Below are 14,796 nucleotides of genomic sequence, written 5' to 3'. Positions count from 1 at the left end.
ATTCACAATATATATTAATGATCTGGACGAGGGAACTAGATGTAATATCTCCAAGTTTGCAGACGACACAAAGCTGGGTGGGCGTGTGTGCTGTGAGGTGGATGCCGAGAAACTCCAGTATGATTTGGACAGGTTGGGTGATTGGGCAGAAGCATGGCAGATGCAATATAACGTGGATAAATGCAAGGTTATCCACGTTGGTGTCAAAAACAAGAAGGCAGATTATTATCTGAATGGCAATAGATTGGGAGAAGGGGAAGTGCAACAAGATCTGGGCATCCTTGTGCACCAGTCGCTGAAGGTAAGCATGCAGGTGCAGCAGGCGGTTAAGAAGGCAAATGGTATGTTGGCTTTCGTAGCGAGAGGGTTTGAGTACAGGAACAAGGATGTCTTGCTGCAGTTGTACAGGGCCTTGGTGAGACCACACCTTGAGTGTTGTGTGCAGTTTTAGTCACCTTATCTGAGGAAGGATGTTCTTGCCATGGAAGGAGTGCAGCGAAGATTCACCAGGCTGATACCTGGGATGGCAGGAATGACATATGAGGAGAGATTGGGTCAATTGCGCTTGTACTCACTGGAGTTTAGAACAATTAGAGGGGATCTCATTGAAACTTATAAAATTCTGACAGGACTAGACAGACTAGATGCAGGAAGGATGTTCCCGATGGTCGGGGAGTCCAGAACCAGGGGTCACAGTCTAAGGATAAGGGGTAAGCCATTTAGGACAGAGATGAGGAGGAATTTCTTCACCCAGAGAGTGGTGAACCTGTGGAATTCTCTTCCACAGAAGGCAGTAGAGGCCAGTTCATTCATTAAATATATTCAAGAAAGGAGTTAGATATATTTCTTAAGGCTAAAGGGATCAAGGGATATGGAGAGAAAACAGGGACCGGGTACTGAGTTTGGATGATCAGCCATGATCTCATTAAATGGCGGAGCAGGCTCGAGGGGCCGAATGGCCTACTCCTGCTCCTATCTTCTATGTTTCTATGTCCTGCCGGTGGGACAGGACATACCCAGGGATGGTGATGGAGGCGTTCGGGACATTGGCTGAAAGGTATGATTCTGTGAGTGTGACGATGTCAGGCTGTTGCTTGACTAGTCTGTGGGACAGCTCTCCCAATTTTGGCACAAGTCCCCAGATGTTGGTGAGGAGGACTTTGCAGGGTCGACTGGGCTGGGTGTGCCGTTGCCACAGCCGGTGCCGAGGTCGATGCCAGGTGGTCCGTCCGGTTTTATTCTTATTATTGTGTTTGGTAGCGGTTTGTTACAACTGAGTGACATTGCTCGGCCATTTATTGCTCATCCTCAGTTGCCCCAGAGAAGGTTGTGATGAGCCTCCTTCTTGAACCGCTGCAGCCCATGAGGTGAAGACACTTCTTTGTAGCGGTTTGGTCCAACTGAGTGTCTCGCTGGGCCATTTCAGTGGGCAGTTAAGAGTCAACCACATTGCTGTGGGTCTGGAGTCACATATAGGCCAGACCGGGTAAGGACGGCAGATTTCCTTCCCTGAAGGACATTAGTGAACCAGATGGGTTTTTACGACAAGCCGGTAGTTTCATGGTTATCATTATTGATACAAACTTTTTTTAATTCCAGATTTTATTTAATTAACTGAGTTTAAATTCCCCAGCTGCCGTGGTGGGATTTGAATGAACTTCTCTGGATCATTAGTCCAGGCCTCTGGATTACTAACCCAGTAAAATTACCACTATGCTACCGTTCCTGGTATCAAGTGGGGATCAAGGTGGAGTTTGGGGGAGAATTACAGGGTGCAACGGTCAGATGCTTGCAGGTGTAACTAACGATGGAGCAGATTGACAGATGGAGTGAGGTGGGGTGAGGTGGAGTGAGGTGGGGTGGAGTGGGGTGGGGTGAGGTGGGGTGAGGTGGAGTGAGGTGGGGTGAGGTGGGGTGAGGTGGGGTGAGGTGGGGTGGAGTGAGGTGGGGTGAGGTGGGGTGAGGTGGGGTGGAGTGGGGTGAGGTGGGGTGGGGTGAGGTGGGGTGAGGTGGGGTGAGGTGGGGTGAGGTGGGGTGAGGTGGGGTGAAGTGAGGTGAAGTGAGGTGAAGTGAAGTGAGGTGTGGGGTGAGGTGGGGTGCGGTGGGGTGGGGTGCGGTGGGGTGGGGTGAGGTGGGGGTTGAAGTGAGGTGGGGGTTGAAGTGAGGTGGGGTGAGGTGGGGTGGGGTGGGGTGAGGTGAGGTGGGGTGAGGTGGGGTGGGGTGGGGTGCGGTGGGGTGGGGTGAGGTGGGGTGAGGTGGGGTGGAGTGGGGTACAGACTGGAGGAGTGCGCATCCCTCGTGATCCAGCCCATTATCCTGCCAAATGCTACCCATGTTCCCCATTCCTCCTTCCCACCCCCACTCCCCTTCGGACACCACACCCCTCTCCCCTTCAGCCCCTCCTCCTCCTCTCCGCCCCTCCTCCCCCCTCTCCGGCCCTCCTCCCTCTCTGTCCCCTCTTCCACCACCCCCTCCCATCCCCCTGCGTTGATGCCGTTGCAGGAAGCAGTTGTGATGTCCCCTGCCATTTGGTGAAGACTTGGTCAGAGAGTGTTGGAGCTGACTTGCCTTTGCTGGTGGGATCAGTAGATAGGGTCTGTGAGCCTGTGATCAGTTCTTTTCCCTGCGCGCTGATTGCATTGAGTGTAGCCTGCAGTGTTTCCAGCTTCTGCAAGATCCGCCTGTTATCCCGGATTTGTTCCTGGATGCGTTCGGAATTGCTGTGGATTCCAGGTGGATTCTGCACTCGAGTCCATAGCTGCTCCAGAGAATCATACAGAACATCCACCTGTTCTGTAAACTGCAGGCACAACAAACCTGGGTATCAGTGAGTAAATACATCAACGCGAGGAGATGCAGGAAGCTTGGCAGGATGGAAGTAGAGGCATTGCCCCCATCGGCCCCGTCATCATCTTATCATCACCCCATCATCACCCCCCATCATCCCCCCCATCGCCGGCCCGTCATCGCCGGCCCGTCATCGCCCCCGTCATCGCCCCCGTCATCGCCCCCGTCATCGCCCCCACCATCGCCCCCACCATCATCGCCCCCACCATCATCGCCCCCACCATCATCGCCCCCACCATCATCGCCCCCACCATCATCGCCCCCACCATCATCGCCCCCACCATCATCGCCCCCACCATCATCGCCCCCACCATCATCGCCCCCACCATCATCCCCACCATCATCCCCACCATCATCGCCCCATCATGTTTGACAAGTTTGCTTGAATTTTTTGAGGAAGTAACATACAAGGTGGATAAAGGGGAACCAGTGGACGTAGTGTATTTAGACTTCCAAAAGGCATTTGACAAGGTGCCACACACAAGATTATTGCTCAAGATAAAAAATCACGGGATTGGGGGTAATATTCTGGCGTGGGTGGAGGATTGGCTCTCTAACGGAAAGCAGAGAGTTGGGATAAATGGTTCGTTCTCAGATTGGCAACCAGTAACTAGTGGTGTTCCGCTGGGGTCAGTGCTGGGTCCCCAACTCTTTACAATCTATATTAACGATTTGGAGGAGGGGACCGAGTGTAACATATCAAAGTTTGCAGATGATACAAAGGTGGGACGGAAAGTAGTGAGTGAGGAGGACATAAAAAACCTGCAAAGGGACATAGACAGGCTAAGTAAGTGGGCAGAGATTTGGCAGATGGAATACAATACTGGAAAGTGTGAGGTTATGCACTTTGGCAGGAAAAATCATAGAGCAAGTTATTATCTTAATGGCAAGAAACTGGAAAGTACTGTAGTACAAAGGGATCTGGGGGTCCTGGTGCACGAAACTCAAAAAGTTAGAATGCAGAGTGCAGCAAGTGATCAAGAAGGCCAATGGAATGTTGGCTTTTATTGCTAGGGGGATGGAATATAAAAACAGGGAGGTATTGCTGCAGTTGTACAAGGTATTGGTGAGACCACACCTGGAATACTGCATACAGTTTTGGTGTCCATACTTAAGAAAAGACATACTTGCTCTTGAGTCAATACAAAGAAGGTTCACTCGGTTAATCCCGGGGATGAGGGGGTAGTCATATGAGGAGAGGTTGAGTAGATTGGGACTCTACTCATTGGAGTTCAGAAGAATGAGAGGCGATCTTATTGAAACATATAAGATTGTGAAGGGGCTTGATCGGGTGGATGCGGGGAGGATGTTCCCGATGATGGGTGAAACTAGAACTAGGGGGCATAATCTGAAAATAAGGGGCTGCTCTTTCAAAACTGAGATGAGGAGAAACTTCTTCACTCAGAGGGTGGTAGGTTTGTGGAATTTGCTGCCCCAGAAGGCTGTGGAAGCTACATCATTAAATAAATTTAAAACAGAAATAGATAGTTTCCTAGAAGTAAAGGGAATTAAGGGTTACGGGGAGCGGGCAGGAAATTGGACATGAGTCTGGGTTCGGAATGGTCATGGCCCTGTGGGTAGTGGAGCGGGCCCAGGGGCCGTGTAGCCTGGTTCTGCTCCTACTTCTTGTGTTCTAATTCTGTTAGATTTCAGGAGATGGTTTTATTCCTGTTCCTGGCTGGGGTGGAGATCGCCTTTACAGAAGGTAAGTACTGTAGAAAATATAGGGACAGAGTGATCTCCTGGAAGAATTTCGATCGCCTAGATGGGTCGGAGAGGAATTTCCCAGATTTTTTTCTCCCAAATTGGCCATTGGGTCTTTATCTGGTTTTTCGCCTCTCCCGGGAGATCACATGGGTTCGGGTGGATGCAGAGTGATAGAAGATTTGAGGTTAGGATTAGATCAGCCATGACCTTATTGAATGGTGGAGCAGGCTCGAGGGGCCGATTGGCCTACTCCTGCTCCTATTTCTTATGTTCTTATCATCGTCCCATCATCGTCCCATCATCCCCCCCATCGTCCCCCCCATCATCGCCCCATCATCGCCCCATCATCGCCCCATCATCGCCCCATCATCGCCCCATCATCGCCCCATCATCGCCCCATCATCGCCCCATCATCGCCCCATCATCGCCCCATCATCGCCCCATCATCGCCCCATCATCGCCCCATCATCGCCCCATCATCGCCCCATCATCGCCCCATCATCCATCCCATCATCCATCCCATCATCGCCCCCATCATCGCCCCCATCATCGCCCCCATCATCGCCCCCATCATCGCCCCCATCATCGCCCCCATCATCGCCCCCATCATCGCCCCAATCATCGCCCCATCATCGCCCCCATCACCGTCCCCATCACCGTCCCCATCACCGTCCCCATCACCGTCCCCATCACCGCCCCCATCACCGCCCCCATCACCGCCCCCATCACCGCCCCCATCACCGCCCCCATCCTCGTCCCCATCACCGCCCCCATCACCGCCCCCATCCTCGTCCCCATCACCGCCCCCATCACCGCCCCCATCCTCGTCCCATCGTCCCCCCCATCGTCCCCCCCATCGTCCCCCCCATCGTCCCCCCCATCGTCCCCCCATCGTCCCCCCATCGTCCCCCCATCGTCGTCCCATCGTCGTCCCATCGTCGTCCCATCGTCGTCCCATCGTCCCCCCATCGTCCCCCCCATCGTCCCCCCATCGTCGTCCCATCATCGTCCCATCATCGTCCCATCATCGTCCCATCATCGTCCCATCATCGTCCCCATCATCGTCCCCATCATCGTCCCCATCATCGTCCAATCAGCGCCCCATCATCATCCCCATGATCAACCCCAACATCATCCCATCATTCCCCCATCATCGCCCCATCATCGCCCCACCATTGTCCCCTCATCCCCCCCCCCATCATCGCCCCATCACCGTCCAATCAGCGCCCCATCATCATCCCCATGATCACCTCCATCCTCACCCCAGCATCGTCCCACCATCGTCCCACCATCGTCCCACCATCGTCCCACCATCGTCCCACCATCGCCCCCATCATCGTCCCCATCATCGTCCCCACATCATCGTCCCCACATCATCGTCCCCACATCATCGCCCCACCATCGCCCCACCATCGCCCCACCATCGCCCCACCATCGCCCCACCATCGCCCCACCATCGCCCCACCATCGCCCCACCATCGCCCCACCATCGTCCCACCATCGCCCCCATCATCGTCCCATATCATCGCCACATCATCGTCCCCATCATCGCCCCCATCATCGCCCCCATCATCGCCCCCTCATCGCCCCCATCATCCCCCCCATCATCCCCCCCATCATCCCCCCCATCATCCCCCCCATCATCCTCCCCATCATCCTCCCCATCATCCTCCCCCATCATCCTCCCCCATCATCCGCCCCCATCATCCGCCCCCATCATCCGCCCCCATCATCGCCCCCATCATCCGCCCCCATCATCCGCCCCCATCATCCGCCCCCATCATCCGCCCCCATCATCGCCCCCATCATCGCCCCCATCATCGCCCCCATCATCCTCCCCATCATCCTCCCCATCATCCGCCCCCATCATCCGCCCCCATCATCCGCCCCCATCATCCGCCCCCATCATCCGCCCCCATCATCGCCCCCATCATCGCCCCCATCATCGTCCCCATCATCGTCCCCATCATCGTCCCCATCATCGTCCCCATCATCGTCCCCATCATCGTCCCCATCATCGTCCCCATCATCGTCCCCATCATCGCCCCCATCATCGCCCCCATCATCCCCCCCCATCATCCCCCCCAGCATCGCCCCACCATCAACCCCATCATCGCCCCACCATCACCCCCATCATCGTCCCACCGTACCCCCCATCATCGTCACACCGTACCCCCCATCATCGTCCCACCGTACCCCCCATCATCGCCCCACCATCCCACCCATCATCCCACCCATCGTCCCCATCATCGTCCCCATCATCGTCCCCATCATCGTCCCCATCATCGTCCCCATCATCGTCCCCATCATCGTCCCCATCATCGTCCCCATCATCGTCCCCATCATCGTCCCCATCATCGCCCCCATCATCGCCCCCATCATCCCCCCCCATCATCCCCCCCAGCATCGCCCCACCATCACCCCCATCATCGTCCCACCGTACCCCCCATCATCGTCACACCGTACCCCCCATCATCGTCCCACCGTACCCCCCATCATCGCCCCACCATCCCACCCATCATCCCACCCATCGTCCCCATCATCGTCCCCATCATCGTCCCCATCATCGTCCCCATCATCGTCCCCATCATCCCCCCATCATCCCCCCCATCATCCCCCCCATCATCCCCCCCATCATCCCCCCCCATCATCCCCCCCATCATCCCCCCCATCATCCCCCCCATCATCCGCCCATCATCGTCCCATCATCGTCCCATCATCCCCCCCATCATCCCCCCCATCATTGTCCCATCATCCCACCATCATCGCCCCATCATGTTTGACAAATTTGCTTGAGTTTTTTGAGGAAGTAACATACAGGGTGGATAAAGGGGAGCCAGTGGACATAGTGTATTTAGACTTCCAAAAGGCATTTGACAAGGTGCCACACAAGATTATTGCTCAAGATAAAAAATCACGGGATTGGGGGTAATATTCTGGCGTGGGTGGAGGATTGGCTCTCTAACAGAAAGCAGAGAGTTGGGATAAATGGTTCGTTCTCAGATTGGCAACCAGTAACTAGTGGTGTTCCGCAGGGGTCAGTGCTGGGTCCCCAACTCTTTACAATCTATATTAACGATTTGGAGGAGGGGACCGAGTGTAACATATCAAAGTTTGCAGATGATACAAAGATGGGACGGAAAGTAGTGAGTGAGGAGGACATAAAAAACCTGCAAAGGGACATAGACAGGCTAAGTAAGTGGGCAGAGATTTGGCAGATGGAATACAATACTGGAAAGTGTGAGGTTATGCACTTTGGCAGGAAAAATCATAGAGCAAGTTATTATCTTAATGGCAAGAAACTGGAAAGTACTGTAGTACAAAGGGATCTGGGGGTCCTGGTGCACGAAACTCAAAAAGTTAGTATGCAGGTGCAGCAAGTGATCAAGAAGGCCAATGGAATGTTGGCTTTTATTGCTAGGGGGATGGAATATAAAAACAGGGAGGTATTGCTGCAGTTGTACAAGGTATTGGTGAGACCGCACCTGGAATACTGCATACAGTTTTGGTGTCCATACTTAAGAAAAGACATACATGCTCTCGAATCAGTACAAAGAAGGTTCACTCGGTTAATCCCGGGGATGAGGGGGTGGTCATATGAGGAGAGGTTGAGTAGATTGGGACTCTACTCATTGGAGTTCAGAAGAATGAGAGGCGATCTTATTGAAGCATATAAGATTGTGAAGGGGCTTGATCGGGTGGATGCGGTGAGGATGTTCCCAATGAAGGGTGAAACTAGAACTAGGGGGCATAATCTGAAAATAAGGGGCTGCTCTTTCAAAACTGAGATGAGGAGAAACTTCTTCACTCAGAGGGTGGTAGGTTTGTGGAATTTGCTGCCCCAGAAGGCTGTGGAAGCTACATCATTAAATAAATTTAAAACAGAAATAGATAGTTTCCTAGAAGTAAAGGGAATTAAGGGTTACGGGGAGCGGGCAGGAAATTGGACATGAGTCTAGGTTCGGAATGGTCATGGCCCTGTGGGTAGTGGAGCGGGCCCAGGGGCCGTGTAGCCTGGTTCTGCTCCTACTACTTGTGTTCTAATTCTGTGTTAGATTTCAGGAGATGGTTTTATTCCTGTTCCTGGCTGGGGTGGAGATCGCCTTTACAGAAGGTAAGTACTGTGGAAAATATAGGGACAGAGTGATCTCCTGTAAGAATTTCGATCGCCTAGATGGGTCGGAGAGGAATTTCCCAGATTTTTTTCTCCCAAATTGGCCATTGGGTCTTTATCTGGTTTTTCGCCTCTCCCGGGAGATCACATGGGTTCGGGTGGATGCAGAGTGATAGAAGATTTGAGGTTAGGATCAGATCAGCCATGATCTTATTGAATGGTGGAGCAGGCTCGAGGGGCCGATTGGCCTACTCCTGCTCCTATTTCTTATGTTCTTATCATCGCCCCATCATCGCCCCATCATCGCCCCATCATCGCCCCATCATCGCCCCATCATCGCCCCATCATCGCCCCATCATCGCCCCATCATCGCCCCATCATCGCCCCATCATCGCCCCATCATCCCCCCCATCATCCCCCCCATCATCGTCCCATCATCGTCCCCATCATCGTCCCCACCATCCGCCCCACCATCGTCCCATCGTCCCCCCCCATCGTCCCCCCCCATCGTCCCCCCCACCGTCCCCCCCACCGTCCCCCCCACCGTCCCCCCCACCGTCCCCCCCACCGTCGTCCCCACCGTCGTCCCCACCGTCGCCCCACCGTCGCCCCCATCATCCTCCCCATCATCGTCCCATCATCCCCCCCATCATCCCCCCCATCATCCCCCCCATCATCCCCCCATCATCCCCCCATCATCCCCCCCATCATCGCCCTCATCATCCCCCCATCATTCCCCCCATCATTCCCCCCATCATCGCCCCAGCATCGCCCCAGCATCGCCCCATCATCGCCCCATCATCGCCCCATCATCGTCCCCATCATCGTCCCCATCATCGTCCCCATCATCGTCCCCATCATCGTCCCCATCATCGTCCCCATCATCGTCCCCATCATCGCCCCCATCATCGCCCCCATCATCGCCCCCATCATCCCCCCCATCATCCCCCCATCATCCCCCCATCATCCCCCCATCATCCCCCCCATCATCGCCCTCATCATCCCCCCATCATTCCCCCCATCATTCCCCCCATCATCGCCCCAGCATCGCCCCAGCATCGCCCCATCATCGCCCCATCATCGTCCCCATCATCGTCCCCATCATCGTCCCCATCATCGTCCCCATCATCGTCCCCATCATCGTCCCCATCATCGTCCCCATCATCGCCCCCATCATCGCCCCCATCATCGCCCCCATCATCGCCCCCATCATCGCCCCCATCATCGCCCCCATCATCGCCCCCATCATCGCCCCCATCATCGGCCCCATCATCGGCCCCATCATCGGCCCCATCATCCGCCCCATCATCCGCCCCCATCATCCGCCCCCATCATCCGCCCCCATCATCCGCCCCCATCATCCGCCCCCACCATCCGCCCCCACCATCGCCCCCATCATCGCCCCCAACATGGTCCCATCATCCACCCCCCCAACCCCCACCCAGAGCCTTGACATCCTTCCTAAAGTGTGGTGCCCAGAATTGGACACTATACTCCAGCTGAGGCCTAACCAGAGATTTGTAAAGGTTTAGAAAGATGAAGAGTTTTGATCGAGTAAATAAGGAGAAACTGTTTCCAGTGGCAGGAGGGTCGGTAACCAGAGGACACAGATTTAAGGTAATTGGCAAAAGAACCAGAGGCAACATTTTTAAGCAGCAAGTTATGATCTGGAACACGCTGCTTGAAAGGGCGGTGGAAACAGATTCAACAGTAACTTTCAAAAGGGAATTGGATAAATACTCGATGGGGAAAATTTTTAAAGGGCTATGGGGAAAGAGCAGGGACTAATTGGAGAGCTCTTTCATAGAGCTAGCACAAGCACGATGGGCTGTATGATTCTATGAAATACAATTTCTAGACACAAAAGACATCAAGGGGTATGGGGAGAGAGCAGGCATATGGTATTGAGATGGAGGATCAGCCATGATCATATTGAATGGCGGGACAGGCTCGAAGGGCCGAATGGCCAACTCCTACTCCTATTTTTCTATGTTTCTATGTTTCCAACATCTACCACTGTGCACCCCGACCCCTCGCACCCCGACCCCTTGCCCTATCACATACCTGCTGCTGTGTCTGATCAATGCCTGTAATTGTTGAGAGATGGGGTCTGCATATTGAGCAGATGTACCTGTGAGTAACGTGGGACACTTTCCTCCAGTGATCGAACTGCCTCTCTCAGTTTCTCCTGCAGTTGGCTGTACTCTTCCCGCATCTTGGCAGCTTTCTCTGTGAAAGACACCCCTTCATCTGGATTGAGCAGAGCCAATCGCGAACTGATGCTGCTCAGTTTGCTGATCAGAGGTTTGAGCTCTGCAATCGATACTCGCAGTTGCTGCAGAGAGAGACACGCCCATTAGAGATTCCACAAATCACACACACTGCAGTATAAAACACGCTCACACACACTGTATAAAACACGCTCACACACACTGCTGTACAAATCACACTGACACACACTGCTGTACAAATCACACGCGCACACTGCTGTACAAAACACGCTCACACACACTGCTGTACAAAACACGCTCACACACACTGCTGTACAAATCACACTCGCACACACTGCTGTACAAATCACACTCACACACTGCTGTATAAAACACGCTCGCGCACACTGCTGTACAAATCACACTCGCACACTGCTGTACAAATCACACTCGCACACTGCTGTACAAATCACACTCGCACACTGCTGTACAAATCGCACTCGCACACTGCTGTACAAATCGCACTCGCACACTGCTGTACAAATCACACTCGCACACTGCTGTACAAATCACACTCGCACACTGCTGTACAAAACACGCTCACACACACTGCTGTACAAAACACGCTCGCACACTGCTGTACAAAACACGCTCGCACACTGCTGTACAAATCGCACTCACACACTGCTGTACAAATCGCACTCGCACACTGCTGTACAAATCGCACTCGCACACTGCTGTACAAATCACACTCGCACACTGCTGTACAAATCGCACTCGCACACTGCTGTACAAATCACACTCGCACACACTGCTGTACAAATCACACTCGCACACACTGCTGTACAAATCACACTCGCACACACTGCTGTACAAATCACACTCGCACACACCGCTGTACAAATCACACTCGCACACACTGCTGTACAAATCACACTCGCACACACTGCTGTACAAATCACACTCGCACACACCGCTGTACAAATCACACTCACTGTTGTACAAATCACACACACTGCTGTACAAATCACACTCGCACACACTGCTGTACAAATCACACTCGCACACACCGCTGTACAAATCACACTCGCACACACTGCTGTACAAATCACACTCACTGCTGTACAAATCACACTCACTGCTGTACAAATCACACACACTGCTGTACAAATCACACTCACTGTTGTACAAATCACACACTGCTGTACAAATCACACTCTCACACACTGCTGTACAAATCACTCACTGTTGTACAAATCACACACACTGCTGTACAAATCACACTCATACACACTGCTGTACAAATCACACTCTCTGCTGTACAAATCACACTCACTGCTGTACAAATCACACTCACTGCTGTACAAATCACACTCACTGTTGTACAAATCACACACACACTGCTGTACAAATCACAATCACACACACTGCTCTACAAATCACACTCGCACACACTGCTGTACAAATCGCACTCGCACACTGCTGCACAAATCACACTCACTGCTGTACAAATCACACTCGCACACACTGCTGTACAAATCGCACTCGCACACTGCTGTACAAATCACACTCGCACACATTGCTGTACAAATCACACTCGCACAAACTGCTGTACAAATCACACTCACTGCTGTACAAATCACACTCACTGCTGTACAAATCTCACACTGCTGTACAAATCACACTCACTGTTGTACAAATCACACACACTGCTGTACAAATCACACTCATACACACTGCTGTACAAATCACACTCTCTGCTGTACAAATCACACTCACTGCTGTACAAATCACACTCACTGCTGTACAAATCACACTCACTGTTGTACAAATCACACACACACTGCTGTACAAATCACAATCACACACTGCTCTACAAATCACACTCGCACACACTGCTGTACAAATCGCACTCGCACACTGCTGCACAAATCACACTCACTGCTGTACAAATCACACTCGCACACACTGCTGTACAAATCGCACTCGCACACTGCTGTACAAATCACACTCGCACACATTGCTGTACAAATCACACTCGCACAAACTGCTGTACAAATCACACTCTCACACTGCTGTACAAATCACACTCGCACACTGCTGTACAAATCACACACACACTGCTGTACAAATCACACTCGCACACACTGCTGTGCAAATCACACTCGCACACTGCTGTACAAAGCACACTCGCACACTGCTGTACAAAGCACACTCGCACACTGCTGTACAAATCACACTCACTGCTGTACAAATCACACTCACTGCTGTACAAATCACACTCACTGCTGTACAAATCACACTCACTGCTGTACAAATCACACTCACTGTTGTACAAATCACACACACACTGCTGCACAAATCACAATCACACACACTGCTCTACAAATCACACTCGCACACACTGCTGTACAAATCGCACTCGCACACTGCTGCACAAATCACACTCACTGCTGTACAAATCACACTCGCACACACTGCTGTACAAATCGCACTCGCACACTGCTGTACAAATCACACTCGCACACATTGCTGTACAAATCACACTTGCACAAACTGCTGTACAAATCACACTCTCACACTGCTGTACAAATCACACTCGCACACTGCTGTACAAATCACACACACACTGCTGTACAAATCACACTCGCACACACTGCTGTGCAAATCACACTCGCACACTGCTGTACAAAGCACACTCGCACACTGCTGTACAAAGCACACTCGCACACTGCTGTACAAATCACACACACTGCTGTACAAATCACACTCACTGCTGTACAAATCACACACACTGCTGTACAAATCACACTCACTGTTGTACAAATCACACACTGCTGTACAAATCACACTCACACACACTGCTGTACAAATCACACACACTGCTGTACAAATCACACACACTGCTGTACAAATCACATACACTGCTGTACAAATCACACTCACTGTTGTACAAATCACACACACTGCTGTACAAATCACAATCACACACACTGCTCTACAAATCACACTCGCACACACTGCTGTACAAATCACACTCTCACACTGCTGTACAAATCACACTTGCACTCTGCTGTACAAATCACACACTGCTGTAAAAATCACTCACACACTGCTGTACAAATCACACTCGCACACTGTTGTACAAATCACACACACTGCTGTACAAATCACACACACACACACTGCTGTACAAATCACACTCGCACACTGCTGTACAAATCACACTCACACACTGCTGTACAAATCACACTCGCACACTGCTGTACAAATCACACTCTCTGCTGTACAAATCACACACACTTGTACAAATCTCACACACACTGCTGTACAAATCACACTCGCACACACTGCTGTACAAATCACACTTGCACACTGCTGTACAAATCACACTCGCACACTGCTGTACAAATCACACACACACTGCTGTACAAATCACACTCGCACACACTGCTGTGCAAATCACACTCGCACACTGCTGTACAAAGCACACTCGCACACTGCTGTACAAAGCACACTCGCACACTGCTGTACAAATCACACACACTGCTGTACAAATCACACACACACTACTGTACAAATCACACACACTGCTGTACAAATCACACTCACTGCTGTACAAATCACACTCACTGCTGTACAAATCACACTCTCTGCTGTACAAATCACACTCACTGCTGTACAAATCACATACACTGCTGTACAAATCACACTCACTGCTGTACAAATCACACACACACTGCTGTACAAATCACAATCACACACACTGCTCTACAAATCACACTCGCACACACTGCTGTACAAATCACACTCTCACACTGCTGTACAAATCACACTCGCACTCTGCTGTACAAATCACACACTGCTGTCAAAATCACTCACACTGCTGTACAAATCACACTCGCACACTGCTGTACA

At 52.1% G+C, this 14,796-nt stretch overlaps 1 protein-coding gene across 1 annotated transcript in view; it reads right to left on the bottom strand.

Annotated features, from left to right (window-relative positions):
* Positions 1–14,796, bottom strand: part of macf1b (microtubule actin crosslinking factor 1b) — a 565,261-nt gene that overhangs the window by 395,631 nt on the left and 154,834 nt on the right. The window contains exons 11-12 of the mRNA XM_085987168.1: positions 10,800–11,003; positions 2,569–2,800 (exon numbers count right to left, since the gene is read on the bottom strand). Of these exons, the coding sequence (XP_085843294.1) occupies positions 2,569–2,800; positions 10,800–11,003 (436 nt within the window). The remainder of the gene's footprint in view (positions 1–2,568; positions 2,801–10,799; positions 11,004–14,796) is intronic.

Source organism: Somniosus microcephalus, chromosome 5, assembly GCF_052327205.1.
Source record: "Somniosus microcephalus isolate GS21.2 chromosome 5, FLI_Smic_1.0, whole genome shotgun sequence".
Taxonomy (NCBI): Eukaryota; Metazoa; Chordata; class Chondrichthyes; order Squaliformes; family Somniosidae; genus Somniosus; species Somniosus microcephalus.
This window is presented reverse-complemented; position numbering and strand designations above follow the sequence as displayed.